Source organism: Bos grunniens, chromosome 26, assembly GCF_055505025.1.
Source record: "Bos grunniens cultivar Pamir isolate PY7600 chromosome 26, Bosgru_T2T1.0, whole genome shotgun sequence".
Lineage (NCBI taxonomy): Eukaryota > Metazoa > Chordata > Mammalia > Artiodactyla > Bovidae > Bos > Bos grunniens.
This window is the reverse complement of record NC_141190.1, coordinates 15927706-15948220: the sequence shown is the minus strand read 5'-3', so window position 1 is coordinate 15948220 and position 20515 is coordinate 15927706. Positions and strand designations below refer to the sequence as shown.

General features: G+C 41.8%; 1 protein-coding gene across 6 annotated transcripts in view; it reads right to left on the bottom strand.

Annotated features, from left to right (window-relative positions):
- The window catches only part of PLCE1 (phospholipase C epsilon 1), a 372153-nt gene that overhangs the window by 50854 nt on the left and 300784 nt on the right, over positions 1 to 20515 (bottom strand). For all 6 annotated transcript variants that reach the window (XM_086378753.1, XM_086378751.1, XM_086378754.1 and 3 more), the window contains 9 exons: positions 20342 to 20498; positions 17017 to 17142; positions 16788 to 16924; positions 14259 to 14497; positions 12430 to 12491; positions 11562 to 11727; positions 8031 to 8138; positions 6807 to 6923; positions 2930 to 3088 (listed from right to left, as the gene is read on the bottom strand). In XM_086378753.1, coding sequence (XP_086234879.1) covers positions 2930 to 3088; positions 6807 to 6923; positions 8031 to 8138; positions 11562 to 11727; positions 12430 to 12491; positions 14259 to 14497; positions 16788 to 16924; positions 17017 to 17142; positions 20342 to 20498 — 1271 coding nt within the window. The remainder of the gene's footprint in view (positions 1 to 2929; positions 3089 to 6806; positions 6924 to 8030; positions 8139 to 11561; positions 11728 to 12429; positions 12492 to 14258; positions 14498 to 16787; positions 16925 to 17016; positions 17143 to 20341; positions 20499 to 20515) is intronic.

Genomic DNA, 20515 nt, shown 5'->3' with positions numbered 1-20515 from the left:
TGGCTTTTAGGATGTGCAATTAGTCTGTGCAGCTGCAGAGGAAAGTTGTGCCAAAGAGTAGGAGGAACAGGAAGGAAGATTCGGGCTCCACATACAGAAGACTTTTGCAACAACACAATCTATTCATTAGTGGAATGGACACTGTATAAGTCACTGCAAATGTGCAAAGAACAGGAAAGGCAGCAGCTACAAGAACATCCAACTACGTCTTGAAGACCATAGAGCAGAGGGCAGCTGCATCTGCTTGGCACTGAGATGTGGGCAGCAGTTTCTGGATAAAGAAAGCAGAGTGGAGGAACAGCGCTGCCAAAGAAAAAGTGCCTTTTATGTTGGGGAGTCAGTTTCTGCTGCAGAATTTGAGGAGGGCCGGGCATAGGCATACACATGCTAACATTTTAGTCAAACAGCTTCAAAATAAAGCCCATCTGTATAGGTCTCAGGAGAAGGCAATGGCACCCCACTCCAGTACTCTTGCCTGGAAAATCCCATGGATGGAGGAGCCTGGTAGGCTGCAGTCCATGGGGTCGCTAGGAGTCAGACATGACTGAGTGACTTCACTTTCCCTTTTCACTTTCATGCACTGGAGAAGGAAATGGCAACCCACTCCAGTGTTCTTGCCTGGAGAATCCCAGGGACGGGGGAGCCTGGTGGGCTGCCGTCTCTGGGGTCGCACAGAGTCGGACACGACTGAAGCGACTTAGCAGCAGCAGCAGCAGCAGTATAGGTCTCATGGCTTCTGGAACCCAAGTAAATGCAGCAGCTTTGGGGAGTGCAGATCTGGACAAAGGCAGACCTAGTAGAGGTCTCAAACTGGTGGCACTTAGCGCTGACTTCACCTCCAGACCAGACTTGTTTGGCTGATGCAATGTTTTAAGAATTTTTAATTAGGGTTGCTCATTCATGAAGCCATGTGCACTCCCTTGCCCTCCTCGCCACTTCCCAACTGTTATATATCCAGCTGGCTCTTATGTTTATGTTTCCTGGTTGGCCCCTGAAGGTGGCTGCTTTTGCAACTCTTGGCCCAGAGCTGTGCATGAGGGTCAAATTGGGCAATGTGTGCCTCCAGGGCACATGAAGACTTCTAGGAACACGCAGGTTTGGATCTTTAAAAGAAACCAATTTCAACATGTTTGGGTACTCTTTTATAAGAACTCTCCAGAAAGCAGGAATAGAAGGAACATACCTCAACATAATAAAAGCTATATATGACAAACCCACAGCAAACATTATCCTCAATGGTGAAAAATTGAAAGCATTTCCTCTAAAGTCAGGAACAAGACAAGGGTGCCCACTTTCACCAGTACTATTCAACATAGTTCTGGAAGTTTTGGCCACAGCAATCAGAGCAGAAAAAGAAATAAAAGGAATCCAAATGGGAAAAGAAGAAGCAAAACTCTCACTATTTGCAGATGACATGATCCTCTACATAGAAAACCCTAAAGACTCCACCAGAAAATTACTAGAACTAATCAATGATTATAGTAAAGTTGCAGGATATAAAATCAACACACAGAAATCCCTTGCATTCCTATACACTAATAATGAGAAAACAGAAAGAGAAATTAAGGAAACAATTCCATTCACCACTGCAACGGAAAGAATAAAATACTTAGGAATATATCTACCTAAAAACAGGCCTGCCTGAGAACACGCTTGTGGTTGGCTAATTTTCCCTTCCCACTTACTCTTCATGATTGTTCTTCTCGCTTTACAAAAAACAAGCAGAACTCCCACTGACCAAGCAACAATCTTGCAGTGATACAGGAGATGAGGTGAAAAACCATTCCAGGCAGTAAAAAGAACATTTGAGGATGCAGAGCTCCTGAGAGAGTCTTAAGAAATGAAAGAAGGGGGCGTCTTATTTCATCCAGGCAGTAAACACATTCAAGGTTTTATGTCTTGTCTATCATCTATCTGTATCTATCTATCTATCATCTGTCTATCTACCTATCTTTTCCTTTTCCCTTCTTTTCCTCTGTCTGTTTATCCATCTACCTTGGAATTAAAATTCAGAAGTGAGATGTGCATCAGAGGGATGATAATATAATGTTTATGTGAATAAAAAAATAAAGCCAGACCTTTTTGGATCAAATGTAAGTCTGACTGGGCTGATTTATTTGACAAGTATGGTTTTTGTATGTTATATTTGTATATAATTTATGTTGTCTATTATATATTTATACAAAATAAATACTATTCTCCTCCTGTTGGGGGCTGCAGGAGGTTTATGCAGCAACTCTTGGCTGTGGTAAGTTTCAAAAGTGGTGTTTCAGGGCCAAAAGTGCCCTCCTAAATAGGGCAAATAGTTTTGGCAGCTGTCATTTTGTGCAATGAGTACGTCCAACCTGGTGTATGGACTTACCAGTCCTGGACCTGAAATTTTTCACAGATCCTTGGGCGGAGGGCCTGCTATGCAGGCAAGTTTGGGGTGCTCTGAGTATAGATGTCATGAGTGAGGCAGATACAGAAGTGCCTTGGGGTCCACATACCACAGTGATGCACTGTGCCAGCTTCCACAGGGCTAGGACCACAGAGCTGCTGCCACTGGGGGTCTACTACTGACCTCAGGGGTCACAACCCCATGTTCAAGAGCTCCACAGGGGCAGGGACTCTTTCTAAAGGGGACTCCAGTGACCACTGAGGGGTTGAGAATTGTGAAGCCCAGATCCAGAGATAAAGGTCATACATTATTCTGCCCAAAATAAATTAAACAATGAGGTGCATTCTATATCAATTTTTCAAAATAAAATTTTATGTGAGTGGGAAGAGAGTATTTATCAGTCTATTAAAACAAAAGCCAAAACTCAAATATATCATTCAAGGAAAGGGAATCTCCAAAAACTGGTTACCTGGCTGAAAGTTTAGAATGACATCAATTTCTTTGTTCTGGGCACGCAGCATCCCTGTAATCTCTTTAACAAGAGCGTACCTTTTGCTTTAAGATATCCACCGGTGTCTGATGGGCTTTTAATTTCTTATTTTTGAGAAGCACTTTCCTTCTGAGTTGGTCAGGTGAGGGGAGCATAGGATCATCTGAGAAATCACTCTCAAATAAGAATTTAGCCACCAGTTTTTCTCCAAACACAGTCTGAAACAATAAAGGAAAGCACATCATCAGTGACTTTTGTCTATACTTGAGTCACTTGGCTAGATATTTCAGCCCAGTGGGATTCTTCTAAAAATCCCAGGAAGAGGAGCTAGGAAAGAAGTTGTATACGTGTGTCCCCACCCTCCGCATAGCTTCTTAGCAGAAAGAAGGGAGGTAGTTAGAAACCACGAAGAGGGCTTGAGGCCACTCTCCAGAGGGCAGCTCTAACTGTTTAGGAAGATACTCTGGGGTCTGATGTACAAAAGAAGAAAAAGAGATTCAGTCAGAGGACGTGGTCTGTAGAATATGGACTGTTCCAGAAGTGGGCACAGGAGATAAACCTTGAAGAAGGTGCGAAGTTGGGACAAAATGAAAAATAACAGGGAGAAATTGTCACCATTTGGTATAAAGAGCCGCAGACGCCATTCTCACAAAGGTTTCCTGAGCACTGGTCTCCAAAGGGACATTTGTGTCCCCCAAGGAGGTGGGTGTAGGGGAAGGCACAGGATGACCCCCTGGGGTGAGGGTAGAAAATATGGCAGCTTCTATTTCTAGTTGTCTTTTTTTTCCTTTTTAATGAAAACAGAACAAAAATGGAAGATTGTTAGCGCTTAACGTACAGACTGAAAACGGGGCCTTCAGTCCATGTCAGGGGCTGTTTATAAAGGTGCCTGCAGGACTGGTGAGGGCTCTCCACTGACGCAGAGGGACCAAAGGTATGTCCCTCACATCTTTGTTTGGTACCAGCTTACTGAGATGATCACAGTTTGGGTGCCATGGTGACCACTGTGGTTAATTTCGCAAAAAGATTTTTCTTTAAAATATTTTGTAACTAGATGAAAAGTGATTATGAAAATCCTTTACAACATACAGAAGCTCACACTTTATATGAGGAAAATGCACTTAGTCAAAGAAAGTGAAGTTGCTCAGTCGGGTCTGACTCTTTGTGACCCCATGGACTGTAGCCGGCCAGGCTCCGTCTATGGAATTTTCCAGGCAAGGATACTGGAGTGGGTTGTCATTTCCTTCTCCAGGGGATGTTCCTGACCCAGGGATCAAACCTGGGTCTCCAGGCAGACTCTTTACCGTCTGAGCCACCAGTGAAGCCCACTTAGTCAAAGGAGTATTCTAAGTTATGCAATTTTCTTTAAAAAAAAAAAAGTATCCTAAAATTTCTGACTTTTTCTGTGCTGCACTTTGTTACCAAATGATGAAGATTATAAAATCACTATTAGTCTGTTCCTATATGGTAAGTGTAACATTTTAACATTGATTGAGAAAGCAGTTGCTTTTTAGATAAAATTTGTGTTCTGGAAAGAGTAAAGACAGCTGTCTAAAGATATTTCTATTGTGATGTGATTTTGTTGTAGGAAACAATGTATTTTAACATAAACACTCATGTATGCACAGTCAGAAAACTGGAAACAGATTTTCTAATCGTTACAAAATCTTCTAAAGGAAGGATTTTAGTGGACTTTGAACTCATCTGTTAAAAATATAAAAGTGAAAGTGTTAGTTGCTCAGTTGTGTCTGACTTTTTGCAACCCCATGGACTGTAGCCTGCCAGGCTCCTCTGTCCATGGACTTCTCCAGGAAAGAATACTGGAGTGGGTCACAATTCCCTTCTCCAGGGGATCTTCCTGACCCAGGGATTGAACTCTCATCTCCTGCATTGCAGGCAGATTCTTTACTATCTGAGCCACCAGGGAAGCCCCAAAATATAAAAGTATATAAAGGCAAGACCTTTACATACAAACTCTCTAGCCAAATTCCAACAAGAACCTTTGCCTCATTAATGGAATTGAGAAATGAGTACCGTGATTTAACAAGTGCAGTTAATGATAACCCTTTTCCATCTGTGTACAGGTATCTTTGTAAGGCATCTTCATCAGCTACTATGCTGGGAGGGATCGGGGGCAAGAGAAGGGGACGACAGAGGATGAGATGGCTGGATGGCATCACTGACTCGATGGACGTGAGTCTCAGGGAACTCTGGGAGTTGGTGATGGACAGGGAGGCCTGGCATGCTGTGATTCATGGGGTCACAAAGAGTCGGACACGACTGAGCGACTGATCTGATCTGATCTGATAACTATTAAAGACAAATACTGAAATAATAAACTAAGCTTAAAACCAGACATGCAAGTCAGCAATCACAAAAGTTCAAAAATAATGAGGTGTATTCAATCACATTGTTCCCACTAAAAATTTAGATAATAAATAAATAGTCCTAATTTTTTTATGATAGCAAAAGGTTTTTGTATCATAAATAAATAATAGCATTAAAATGCTATTCTTTACTTTCATCCTTTCTGTTACCCTCTTTTATATTTTATTTTTGCATGTTTTAATTAATATATGAAATATGTTAATAAGTAAAGTGAAGTGAAGTCGCTTAGTTGTATCCTACTCTTTGCAACCCCATGGACTGTAGCCTACCAGGCTCCTCTGTCCATGGGATTTTCCAGGCAATAGTACTGGAGTGGATTGCCATTTCCTTCTCCAGGGGATCTTTCTAACCCAGGGATTGAACCCGAGTCTCCCACATTGTAGACAGATGTTTTACCGTCTGAGCCACCAGGGAAGTCCCTGTTATGTTATGTTAATAAGTAGGATATGTATATAATTTATGAATAAGTCAATATACACAATAGGAATACATGGTGTGTTTTACTGATAGAAGTATGCAATCAAAAAAGTTTAGAGGGCTTCTCTGATGGCTCAGTGGTAAAGAATCCACCTGCAATGTAGCTGTGAGTTTGCTTCCTGGGTTTGGAAGACCCCACATGCCTCAGAGAAACTAAGCCCATGTGCCACAGTTACTGAGTCACACTCTAGAGCCCAGGAGCCAAAACTATTGAGCCCACAGGCCTAACCTACTGATGCCCTTGCGCCGTAGAGCCTGTGTTCTGCAAAAAGCAAAGCCACCACAATGAGAAGCCCATGCACTGCAACTGGAGAATAGACCCCACTCGCTGTGACTGGAGAAAACCTGGCACACAAAATAAATAAATAACATTATTTTAAAAAAAAGTTTAGAGACCATCATTCTAAATGATGCCAAAGAAAAGGCAATATGAAAGGCTAATTAGTTTTGTTGGCATTAGTTTTGTATTTGGGAACATTTTCTTCTCTCCATGCCCCTCCCTACCACTGAGAGCCATATTCCCATAAATGCCTCTACCAGTGGAGGAAGGGGGAAGTATACTGGAGTATCTGCCTTTAAATCTGTTTGTATTATAGTTTCTTTGCATAAGGAACAGCTGGGTGCTAACAGCAATTGTTGTGGCCAGTCTAACCTCTTTGCCAACATGGATCTCTGTACCTGAAGTTGGGCCACAAGAAGATTTGACTTCTTTGCCCTTAAATATTTTCAGCTTTTCTATATATAACTGACAGATGACATCCTGGCACCCCTGATTTGTGATTCCAAAAGTGTTGGAGAGTTGGTCTTCTTTTACCTCTGAAGGCTTTCTAGAAATTGCCAGAAGACCACAGAAGAATGCTTCAATCACTAGCTGAAAAGATGAACCCCTCAAGAGAGAGCCCCAAACTCACAGGGGCATCCCCATTTCTCAGGTCTGAGGGATCTAACTATACATGTTTTACAGCTGAGGCCCAGCTGTGGTGTGGTCCACGGTGGCCCCAAATTAAGCTCAACAATAGTCAGACAAGACAAAGACCAAGCCACAGTCCTGTCACTTAGCTAATACCTTACCTTGAAAATTTCTGCCATTTTTCGTTGCTGAGGCAATGAGCAGTGGTTCTCAATCGATATGATGATGGGCAGGTCAGAGTTGATGAAGGCACTGCGATCGATGGCTTCAACCACTTCCTGTGAGGGCCGAAAAGTCTCATCAGAGCTCAGATATCTGCCCAGGGTGTCAGGAAGCAAGATACTAATAGCCACAGAAAGCATCTAACTTGGTGTATGCAGAAGACTCTGGCCAAAGTGGTTTCTATCTTTTTAAATATATTTTCAAGTTAATCAATACAATAGGTTATTTTCTATAAAGACATTAAACTATTCATACTAAGTATTGTTCACATACTATGAGGAACAGTTGTCAGTATTGTCAATTTAACAAATCAATATATATATATGAGTATATTATAGGTAAGATACATTGTTTTAGTTACAGTATCAAAAATAATGATGCATATTTTCCTGCTTTCAAGGAGTTTACAATCAAATCTACTTGGGGCAATAAGACATATATCACCTGTATTTATGTATGTACATAAACAGTTATCAATCCCTCTTTTCCTCAGCATAAGGCACAAAACGTTTAAAGAAGGCTGAATAGGAAAATGAGTTGAAGAGAAAATATATTTTAGCCATTATCTTCACATGTAAGACAGAAAAAGTAATATTCCTTCTCAGTCCAGTTAGAGTTCAGAAAAAACAAAATGATGCCACAGCCAAAGACCCTCTGATTGAGGTTTATAATTGCACGATGAACAAATAAACCACCTAGAAACTGACACCTTAATACAGTGAGACCAGTCTTCCTGGGCGACCAATCTCCCGAGGTGGAATCAGTTCTCATTACTTTAAAATGTTATTTCATCCTCCCCAGACACATGATGTTGGCCTTTGTCAGCAGAACACCAGGAAAAATGATCTTTAATTCTTACAGCAAGGAACAACTCCTGCCTTTTATATATCATTTTATGATACAAAAATTGCAATAACATTATTACATGATAACTAATTTAAGGTAATGGTTACTAAACTTTGGTTGAATGGGAATCTAAGGAGAGTTTTAGATCAACTCACAGAAAAATGAGCATGTGCAGACCCCCACAATTTGGAGAAGTCTTAAGCCCCAGGATAAGAACCCCCAACCTAAGGTATAATTTGGAAGAGTCACTTATTTAAATGACGAATGAAGATAATGACTCTCTGTGATCTGATCTAAAGAAAGTTATGAAGCATTACCTTGAAGGGGATCTTGGTTGTCAGGGTGTGTCCATGATAAATGATGGGCATTCCATCATCTCCGTCCCAGCAGTCCAACTCTACACTCCTACAGCCTTGCAGGAGGACCTGTGGGATCAATGAGTGAATCCACCCCAGATGAGCAAATGGAGATAAAGCCTCAAATTAAACCCAGCACAGGCTTCCACATATCAGTGTTCACGCTCCAGGCTAAAACAGAAGGGCCTAAGATTGAAAAGAAACATTGCATGTTGGCCAAAGGCCACAATTTATCACAGGTGGGGAAGGGATAGGACAGATTAAGGTGGAAAGAGTGCTGACCAGAGCTGAATACTAGTGGAAGGTAAAATTTGATAGCAATAACATTTGATCATTTTCCCATCAACTTTGGTCCAAGGGACCTACATATGGTATATCCTGAAACAAAAAAGCCAGGCTAGAGCTCTATCTGGGCAGACGTCAGAGGAGGTGACACAGGTGCTGATGAGGAAATGAGGACACTGATTCTTTAATGAACTGAAATATTTATATGAATCTAATCAGGATAAAACTTCCTCTGCGTGTGGTGCTAAGTTGCTTCAGTCGTGTCTGACTCTTTGTGACCCTGTGGACTGTTGCCTGCCAGGTTCCTCTGTCTACGGGATTCTCCAGGCAAGAATGCTGGAGTGTTGCCAAGCCCTCCTCCAGGGGATGATCTTCCTGACCCAGGGACTGTACTCGAGTCTCACGTCTCCTGTATTGGCAGACAGGTTCCTTACCAATATGCCACCTGGGAATCCCAAAGCTCCTCTACTTAGGCCCCAAACTCATACCTTTGCTGTGAACATGTAGCATGTAAGAAGGGTAGAAGCAAGGAGTTATCAGGAATTTGTTTGCTGTCTAATCCTAGAACAGCATCCACAGCAGAGATGGCAAATAAATCCATAAGCTCCCCTTTTCCATACCCATAGCAGTCATCAGTAATCAATCATAACACACTTGCCCCCAAAGCTCTGATGCATTATCTCATGACCACCTCAGCAAAGAACTCCAGGAAACATGACCAATGAATTAGATGAGATGATACCTATTTGCTTTCCTGGATCTAAAGCTGGAAGCAGAGGTCCTGACCCATGTGTTTGGGTGGCATCTCTGTAATGTTAGCTTGGATCAACTTCTTCCATAGACTCTATGTGTGGAACATCTTAAAGATGGTGATATTCAAAAGGGTCAACCAAGCTAAGAGGCATATGTATCTGTGAATGAGCCAACTCTCTGATTTAAGAATCCACATACCTATTTCCATGTAACAGCAATCCAGTAACTGGGGGCTAGTGGCCACTACAGTTGCTGCTGCTGCTGCTAAGTCACTTCAGTCGTGTCCGACTCTGTGTGACCCCATAGACGGCAGCCCACCAGGCTCCCCCGTCCCTGGGATTCTCCAGGCAAGAACACTGGAGTGGGTTGCCATTTCCTTCTCCAATGCATGAAAGTGAAAATTGAAAGTGAAGTTGCTCAGTCGTGTCTGACCCTCAGCGACCCCATGGACTGCAGCCTTCCAGGCTCCTCCGTCCACGGCATTCTCCAGGCAAGAGTACTGGAGTGGGATGCCACTGCCTTCTCCGACTACAGTTGCTACAACATAACTTAGATAGTTGAATCCCCCTTAATGCTTTTATATGAGACACTTGCTAGATTCTTCCCATTGCCCACCATTGAGAACCCAGTTTTCCTAGGCGACCTCTCATCCCACAGGCAACTGATTCTGTGGTAAAGAATCCCAAAGCCCCCAGCATTTGTCAGCATTAGAGTATCTAGGGGTGTGCTGCTTTGGGCCGAAACTGTTGTGTAACATGGCAGCTGGGACGTGAGGCTCTCTGTAGTGAGCCACACTGGGAAGAGCGTTCACCGACCGGGAGCAGACCAGATGGGTTTTCAGCATGAAAAGGTTAAAGGTCTGCATTAAAGTTTCCACATACCACTAGAAGAGGAGAACCAGGGCTGGAAATTCCAGGTGAGAACAGGGCTTTCTCTCACTTCTCAATGACCCCATAAGTAACGAATGTTAGGAGGTAATTGGAGGAGTTGAGGGACAGCAGAGTGGTAAGAAATGAAATAAAAGGGAGCCTCACATTTAAGGTTTAATCACATCTGTGAATCTATTTTAGGAGTTTCTGTGCTTTATTCAAAGGCTTGGGGTGTAATGTTAAGGAGTTTAAAAAGAAAATGTCCCTGAAAAAGTCCCTGAAAAAAAATTTTTAAAAAGAAAACCTCCCTGATGTCAAATAGGTAAGTATAGTAGGAATTAAAGCTAGGACACCAGTCCCTGTTTATTTTCCTGGAATACACACACACACACACACATACACACACACACATTTCATTTCTTTCCCTTAGAACAATAGATTTGAAACTTCTTTTAACCTTGGAATTCTCAGCGCAAACAGAGGGCCAATATAGAAAGCACATACAAGAGCAAATCTTCAGCTGCAGTAGGAGCAGGGCATGGGACCCTCTAATGCTGACCTTCTGTGTCAGCAGCTGAGGTCCCTTGACAGACCCTTATTTTGAAAATCGTGACTCTAAGAACACATCATTTCATAATAAAATCACCTTAAATTTTAGAGTTTAAAAGACATACTCCATACCCGATAAGCTTCGGGACAGAAGTTTAACCCATGCTTTGAGAAATATCTAGACGAATCTGAAGAATAAAGCAAGCACAAGTGTGCTGTGTTTATGTATAAAATACAGTTAAAATTTTTACACTTGGACCCCTTCCCCCAACACACAGACATGGACACACACACACACACACACACAGGACCTAGCTAGATCCTCCCACACTTAACTCATCTTGTGAGAGTTCAGAAAACAGGCAGCATAGGCAAAGGTGTTGCAGAAAATGCAACAGAAGCACCAGTCATACAGATAATTGACAGCTGGATGTTTAGGTGAAAAGGATGTGCTTTTTCTAGTCCAGAGACCCTTCTGAGTTTTTGAGGACATTCCCATCAATTTAAGTGTGTAAGGATAGTGCCTACACTTTGTAGATTTTTTTTGTGTGTGTGTAAGTTGGTTGTCATAATGATGAATTAATTTTCTAACAAATTGCAAAACAAAACAAACAATATTCTGGGAATAACTTCATAGACAGTTGCATTTTCTACTATGCTTTCCCACTACAATATATTGATTTATTTAGCATCTAGGCAAGCGATTAGATAGTTTTCTCATGGGAAAATCTAATTTTAGTAGGGGTAGGTCAGACTAACCAAGATCTAAAAGCTATGAGTCTCAAACTACTACTTATTTATTTATTTATTTTTGCCTAGAATAAAGGTTAAGTATAGATGGGGGGAGGGGAATGGAAAGAAAAAGAGGACAGAAAACAGCCGTATATATCACCAGTTTCCCACACGTCATGTTTCCTCACATTTCACAATTAACAGCATATAAACTCATCAAAGGAGGCTGGGGTCAACTTTCTGTGACAGAGGGTTACGTAAATAAGGTTAATGAAAACCACATTCCCAGTGAAATTCTCGGTACCTGGCTGTAGAGTTCTACTGAGGATTCTCCTTTGAGCTGATGGCCCGTGAGGTAGGTATTGTGTGAAGATTCAATGTAATAGTAGGAGAGGGGCAGCTGCATTTCTTTAACGTTCTCCTGTGACTCATCATTTTTCGAGGCAAAATTATCTTTATCCATTAGAAACCTAGGGGAAACAATTTTGTCAGACGTGTATAGGAAAACTATATACTCTCTTTTCTGAAGTATAGTTGACTTAAAATATATTAGTTTCAGGTATGCATGCTAAGTTGCTTCAGTCGTGTCCAATTCTGTGCGACCCCATGGACTGTAGCCTGCCAGGCTTGTCTGTCCATGGGATTCTCCAGGCAAGAATACTAGAGTGGGTCCTCCTCCAGGGGATCTTCCCGACCCAGGGATTGAAGCCGCGTCTCTTACATCTCCTGCATTGGTAGGCAGATTCCATACCACTAGCACTACCTGGGGAGCCCAGTTTCAGGTATACAACATAGCGATTCAGTATTTTTATAGCTTGTACTCCATAAAGCTATTATAAAACATTGGCTATATTTCCTGTGCTGTACATTAATCCTTGTATTTATCATATGTATCTTTTAGTCCCCTTCCCCTATCTTTTAAAAAGAATTATTTTATTTGTTGGCTGTACCACATGGCAGAACTAAGATTCCCCCAGCAGGGATTGAACCTCTGCCCCCTGAATTGGCAATGTGGTCTCAACGCCTGGACCACTGGGGAAGGCCCCCTTCCCCTATCTTGTCCTTCTCCCAAGCCCTCTCTCCACTAGTAACAGCTAGTTTGTTCTCTGTATCTGAGTCTATTTGAAAAATATACGTGCTTAAATGATGGGCAAAAATATTTTAAAAGTTACCTTGCAAATCCTTCAAATGACATTAGGCCTTGATGACACATACTAACACTAGGCTCGAACTTCTGCAAGGGATACAAAAGGAGTGTTATTTAGGTAAAGGAAACTAAAGGGGAAAAAACCACCACATCATTTTTTAAAACTGTTCTGTTTTCATCAGGAAATATCTAAACCAAATATTTGGACTAATTTAGTTATGGAGTGGTAAAATGTAGTTTTTCAGTCCAAAAGAAAACATTTATTATGTGTGAGTTTATTATAGGAAGCATATTTATTTAAGAGGGGAAAAAAAGAGAAGGAGAAAAGAATAAAGCTGATTTATATGGAAACAAACAGTATCAGTTTATCCAGGTAAAGATGGGGATCAGAACAGCAGCTACTACAGAGTTGGTGGGAGGTGAAACGTGAAGATCCACTCAGGACAGTGTTCACGCTCCATCAGAACTTAGTGCATACTCAATGTGACCATAATCTTACATTTTTAGCATCGCCAGTGATCAAGTCCAGTCGCTGGCCAGCTAATCCACTGATTCCTAATCAATTGACAAGGGAGACTAAAAGCCTAGATTAATTCTGTTGCATGTGGCGCAGCCACAGTGAACCATCTGGCCCCCTCTCTTCTCTCATCCCCTAGAGGAGGCCATGACCACTTCCTCTGGGTTACAGTGACAGCTTCCTTCCCAGTTTCTCTGGCCTTCATTCCTTCCCTAGCACAGTTTATACTCCAGTGGGGCCACAGTGACCTCTTAGAAACTTAAATCATCTTCTTCCCCTGCTCAAAAATTCCAATAGCATCCCATCTCACATGGACTCCTTACCATGGCCTAAGATGCCTGGATGGTTTGGCCCCTGCCCACCTGTCTGAAATCAAGTCTGCTATGGTCCCTCTGGCTTTTGTTATTCCTCACAAACTCCAAGCTGGCTTCTGCTTGCTACTCTCTGTCTGGAAAGCTGTCTCCTTAGACCCTCACAAAGCTTAATCATTCAGGGCTCAGCCCAAGTGTCACCTCCCTCAAGGGGCCTTGGCTTACTCCTCTCAGCCCTCCATTCCCTTACTCTGCTCAGTCTTTTATCAGAGCCCATTATTACCTGAAATCACATGATATATTTATTCATTTATAGTTTGTCTCACCCACTAGAATGTAAACTGCTATGAAGGTTGGAACTTGATCCTCTTAACTACTGTATTTCCAGGCCCAGAGTAGAAGCTGATAAACATTTGTTAGACAATCAAAATAGCTGATGACCTAACTACCAATTCCATTGCATGTGCTGGAACAACAAAAAACAATCATGTACTGATTCTTTACAGTAGCCACTGGGTAAGAGAAGACTTGGTGTTTAGTCACTAAGTTTTATCTGACTATTGCAGCGCCACGGAGTGTAGCCCGCCAGGCTCTTCTATCTGTGGGATTTCCCAGGCAAGAAAACTGGAGTGGGTTACCATTTCCTTCTCCAGAGAATCTTCCCAAATCAGGGATCAAAGATGAGTCTCCTGCACTGGCAGGCGGATTCTTTACCTCTGAGCCACCAGGGAAGCACCAATGGACAGAGGAGCCTGGTGGGCTATGTAGTCCATGGGATCGAAAAAGAGTCGGACATGACTTAGCAACTAAACAACAGCAAAAGAAAAAGGTTTAGGACCTATGTTAACTGTATGTTAAATAAGAACACTTACATATTTGGTATTTAAAAAAAAAAATAACCTTCTATTTCTCCCCCAGACTTCAAAGGCATTGGAAAGAAGTATAAAAAGAGTAAATGTTCAGCAGAAAATAATTAGAATAGTTAGAAGCCTTACACATGTGCTTGCATGCAAAAAAGATACAAACCTGGATAATGCTGAGGATTTCATCATAAGTATAGTGTTCTCCTTGGCAATTCACTAGGAAGTCATTGAGCTGGAGGATACCAACTCCAAACACACCCAGAGATGTGCTCTCCACCCCGGTGCCATTTGTCACAATACTGGCAGCAGCAATGGCATCAGATATCTGCCTCTGGTTGTCAGACAGCTGCTGTTTACTCTTGATGAATAATCCCAAATCTGAGACATTTCTGGTCAACAAATCTGAAACAGAACCACCGAACAGAACATGGACAGGCTAGCCAGCATCTTTCATAAAGCCCGTTTTGGAGATAATGGTGTTGTGGAACTATTAAGCTGTAGTAACTCTTCACTAATCTGTCTAAACAAGCCATCAAGCTCAGTGCTTCTTCCTGGCTTCACATAGTTGAAGGGATAAAAAAATGAATTAGTGAATAAATAAAAGAAATGAAGAGAGCTAGGTCAATGATCCTAAAAGCCCATAAACTTCAGTATCAGATGCAAACATGTAAATTCGGTCGGGGACTTTAGGCTGAATTCAGACTTTGGTTTTTGAGAATAACCACTTCTATGACTGAGCATGCATGGAAGACGTACCCTTAAGATTACAGTTTTTCTGTACTTCAAAAGTGTAACTGTAAACTGTGCAGGTGCCTGTGTGAACATATTTTTTCAGCTCAGTTGGGTAAATACCAAGGAGTACAGTTGCTGGATTATACGGTAATAGTACATTCTAGTTTGTAAGAAACAGCCAAATTCTCTTCTGAGCTGGCTGTACTGTTTTACCCTCCCATCAGCAATGCCCTAGTTGCTCCACATTTGCACCCACTTTGGTATGGGCGGTCATTTTCACTCTAACCACCATGGAGAACAGTGAGTCAGTTTCTTGCAGAGCTAAATATAGGCTCACCATAGGATCCAGCAACTCCAGTCCTAGGTGTTTACCCAAGTGAGTTGAAAACTTATGTCCACAAAAACACCCACATACCAAATATTTACAGCAGCTTTCTACATAATTGCTAAAACTTAGAAGCAACCAAGATGTCTTTCAATAGATGAATGGCCAAGCATACACATAACAAAATATTACTCAGCAATATAAAGAAATGAGCTGTCAAACCACGAGAAGACATCAAGAAACCTTAAACACATATTGCCCAGAAAAAGGAGCTAGTCTGAAAAGGCCACATACATACTATATGATCCCAACTATATGACATTCTGGGAAAAACAAAGCTATGGAGACAGGAAAAAGATCAGTATTTGCCAGGGGTTCAGAGGAGAGTAGGAGAATGACAAGACGGAGCACAGCGGGTCTTTAGGACAGTGGAACTATTTATTCTGTATACTATTGTAATGGCAAATACATGTCATTATACTTCTGTGAAAACCCATAGAAAATACAGACAGTGAACATTAATGTAAATTATGGACTTCAAATATATCAATATTGGCTCAACAAATATACTGCTGCTGCTGCTAAGTCGCTTCAGTCGTGTCCGACTCTGTGTGACCCCATAGACGGCAGCCCACCAGGCTCCCATCCCTGAGATTCTCCAGGCAAGAACACTGGAGTGGGTTGCCATTTCCTTCTCCAATGCACGAAAGTGAAAAGTGAAAGGGAAGTCGCTCAGTCGTTTCTGACTCTTCGCGAACAAATATACTACACTAATTCAAAAAATTACTAAGGGGGGAACTGTATGTATGCAGGCAGAGCATACAGAAACTCTCTGTACTCTGCTCATTTTTCTGTAAACTTAACTGTCCTAAAAAAAATAGTCTATTATTTTTTTGAAAACTATAACTACTTGACAAATCTACAGTTATGTACATTTATAAGTAAGGCTGAAAAAGGTTAGTATTCTTAGCTTAAGGACAATATGTTTTTAAATAATTAAAAAAGAAAATGCAGGAAAGAGGACTATGTTCATTTTGTTTTTTGCTTTTTAGAAAGGTTTATGGTTTCCAGCAAGAACAGAAGAGAAAAATAATAGGCCTAAAATACATGGGTGGTGATGGTAAAGGTGGTGGCAGTGAATGGGATCAAGGAATAGAGATGCTGGTTTACGCGTTAGGAAAAATGTCCTGAATGTTCAGGCAGGAGTACTTTGCTGAGGTCAGGGAAGACCCTCCTGTCAAAGGGCAGACAGCTCCCAACGCTGGGTGGAGCACCCACCCCCCTGGAGGTAGGGAAGAAACTGGCAGTTCCCAACTGGGACATGCCACAAACTTTGTGGACATTTGGAAATAAGTGGGAAAGGGTTTTTAGTTGTCAGAATGACTGGAAGGCTCTACTGGTTAAATATATTCTAGACTCTATGGACAGACCCATACAATGATGAACTTCCTAGTCCAAAATGCTAACAATACCATCCCCATGACACTCCCATTAGAGAAATGATTCTCTAAGCATTTCACCATGCTCCTGGGAGTAGTGTGCCATGTGGGACAGGCTGAAGGTTTGCATGACTGGGTCTCTAATTATTTTCAGGTAGAAAGGTCTCAAAAGGAAATATTAAATTGTCACACAAACCTAGGTCAGGCTGAAGACCGCTGATATTTTCGTCAATGGTCAGGTTGGTATAGAGGGGGGCTGCCTCAGAGCCAGCTCGGTCACAGGGTACGGCGTAGATGTCAAAGAGGTCCTTCAGGTCCTTGCGGCTCCTCACACTGGACACAGGATGGAGAACACCTCATCTTTAGCTTCGTTTTAACAAGGGAAGGGTAAGAGGAGGAAAGGCTGAAAAGAAAGCCGGCCATACCTGAATGACTTGAACAGCTCAACAAATTCCACGAAACTCATGCTGCTGTCTGAAACCATGAAGCTCTGAAAGCCCTGCATCCCTCCTTTGATCTTCCCTGGCCAGCCGCTGCTGCTGTTCCAAGCACTGCAACAAAGACAAGGCCTTGACGGGCAGAACTGGGACCGGTTCTGTCACTCTGCCCTAAGAGACGTTCTCGGATTAGCAACATGAACAGAACGATGGACAGCGAGTCACTGAAGTTTAGGCTCTTTTCTTTCTAAGCATTGCTTTAATTATTACACCTTTTCATTTCTCTCCAAATTCATCTATATTGCATCAGAGGAAATAAAACATTATATATTGAAACCACTTCATGTTTACAGCCTATTTAATAAGGGCACAAAGCTGAGTTAATATTCTTCTACAAATCAAAACAGGTCTTTGAAACCACAGGTCAATGAGGGGGGAAAAAAACCATAAATTCAGTGGTTTTGAGGAAAAGTCATTTTAAAAAAGAGCCCCACATTGTGCAATTATAACTTATGGAAAATTATTCATGTGTTTTCATATATTTTAAACCATAGAAACACATTTAAGAAGAAAATCTTGAATGTATCAATGTCTTCCCTTTCTCCTTTCTTAACCAGTTTTTAGATGAAAACAAGGAAGGGTTTTTAATGCTAATGGAAAATGTGAATCACAAAAATATTAAGGGTGGAAAGAAGCCAACTCTTGCCTAGAATTATATTTGCACCTGCCAAGGCTGTATCTATTTAATATAAAAATATCAGTCATCTGGGTCAAAAATTCAGTCTAGCGCTTTCACAATATTTTTTTATTTCCTATGCTGGTTCCTTGAGAGGAGAGTATGAGAAATGTTTTGGCTGGTTTTTGGTCAAATCATCTTTTTTTTTTCATTTTTTGGTTTTGTCCTTAGTTTTTCATGTTTAAAATATTTCAAATCTATAGGAAAATAGAGAGAATATTGTAATGAACAGCTAGCTTGACCTTGATCCTTTCAACAGTGTTTATTTATGGAAACTTATTTTGTGTTGACATCTGAAGGCCACCGCCATTAGTGGGAGAGTATTACAAATGGGTAGATTTACGGTACTATACTTTGTAGGCCTGGGTTGTTGATTCCCCAGTACGGGGTGGGAAACAGAGGGGAGAGCTTGAAGAAGAGGACAAAGGTCTGATAACGAAGTGGTTTTTCATTTGAATTTAAACATGTATGTTTCATGCCTGTCTTCCTCTGGTTCCCCGACCAGCCACTGTCTGTAGGCACCCAACTCCCTCTAACTTTAGGAACCTCTATTCTTCTATTCGGTTCCTTCCTAGGGCTCAGTCTTGCTTTCTTCTTGAAGAGTATTCAGGCTGACTTCTCTTCTCCCGCCTTGTCTTCTCTTACTGGCCCCACTGTCCTCCTATGGCAGGGTCCTCTGATTTTCCATCTGGCACGGTAGTCTCTCTGCTTTGACCTCTTTGAAAACATTTTCCTCGTTTACTTTGTCTTTCCTTTTCCTGCGTACAAGTGATTGAAATAAAGGGAAAGGCCACTTAACTGTAGTTATGCGGCTGTTTTATTTTCCCAGGATACTGGTTAGGCTGAAATATAATGCAAAGAATTCTGATTCTTTGTAGCTTTAGTTTTGTTACAAACCTACAAACCTTGCAAAAGTGGTAAAAAGAGTTTTCAGGTACCTGTGACCCAGTTAAGCCAAATGCAGAAATTACATTCATTATTCACACCGTGAAAGGATGCTTCCCTTTAAAAGAGGATTTACTGTAGGGTTTTTATCTATAGCAAGCTATCAAGAGAGAGAGAAAGAGAGAGGTACAGAGAGAGAGAGACCCAGAGAAAGAGAGAGGTACAGAGAGAGAGACCCAGAGAGACAGAGAGGCAAGGAAAGAGAAAAAGAGACATGGGGAGGAGGGAGATGTGGGGAGGAAGAGAAGGAGAAAAGAGGGGGTGATGCATGTGTTAAGTGTGTGTGTGTATAAAAATGTCTCTAAACCAGTACCTGTACAGACCCATTTCCTCCTCCCACTTCTCTGACAAAGTATAAAATGTCTTTTTTTTTTTTTAAATCATGGTTCTGTCTGGAATCTCAACATATCTTAAACTTTAGTATGGGGCTGAGGGAGATGGTATGGCATTCTGATTCCTCTGAAAGACTTTCATTTTAATATATTTTTTTAAGAGGGTGGCTGTTGTTTCAAATCTTTAATTGGCATGGACCTTAAAAAATTATTTACAATAATATCAGCTTTAGGATTATATCTAAACCTCTCCAACTGGTTGTAAGACATTCATTTCTCCAGACATGTACACCTTATACATGAGAAGAGTGTTAAATATATTTCACCCATTAGCAGAGGATCAAATTGCTTACATTAAAACATGTGTTCTTCATTTAGAGCAGTGCTATCCAATAGAACTTTCTGCAATGACAGAAATGGTCTTTATCTGCACTGTTTAGTACATACAGTAGCCAGCGGTCAGTGGTAGCCATGCAACACTTTTAATGTGGCTGGTGTGACTGAGGAACTGAATCTGAAATTTTATTTTAATTAAATTTGAATTTAAATAGCCAGCTCACTTTTTTTGTTTGCTTTGTTTTCTTGTGGCTGCTGTGCTGTGCTAAGTAATTTCAGTCATGTCTGACTCTGTGACCCTATGGACTGCAGCCTGCCAGGCTCCTCTGTCCATGGGATTCTCCAGGCGAGAATACTGGAGTGGGCTGCTGCACCCTCCTCCAAGGGATCTTCTTGACCCAGGGATCCTGTGGCTCCCACTATGTAGGCAGATTCTTTAGCGCTGCATCACTGGGGGAGTCCTTTCCTGTGGCTGGTGGCTGCTAGATCAGACAGTGAAGATTTAGAGACTGGCAGCTCAGGTTTTGTTACTGTTACTGGCCTTTGAAGGATTGCTTTGTCAAAAAAAATTAGAAGCCATTATAGTAAAGTGAGGAGCTTCCCTGGTGGCTCAGATGGTAAAGAATCTGCCAGCAAAGCAGAAGACCTGGGTTCAATCCCTGGGTTGGGAAGACCCCTGAAGAAGGAAATGGCTACCCACTCCAGTATTCTTGCCTGGAGAATTCCATGGACAGAGGAGCCTGATGGGCTACAGTCTATGGGGTCACAAAGTAGTGTGTATAGTAGTAATGTGAGAAAGTAGGAAAATGCAGTCAAGAAAATTAATAGCTTTTAAAATTGGGGGGTTTTCCATTTTAAAGTGATTGTTAGAGACCATCTTTTGACAGAGCGCTGGAGGAGGATGCCCTTCTACACAACCTGCATGGTGTAAAGGGCCCTTCTTTTTGTCATGTTAAGGCCCCACCTGGTTGGGCTCCTGTTGGAAGCAGGCAGCACAGGAGAGGACACTGGCCTGATGGGAGATGCTGTCCCGGCAGCCAAGGTAGGGGGCCCAGTCGTGGTCAAGGAGTGGGCTCTTCTGGAAGGGAGAGGGTTGGGAGGGTTCATGATGGCATTTGCCTCTGTGAGAGTGGAAGAC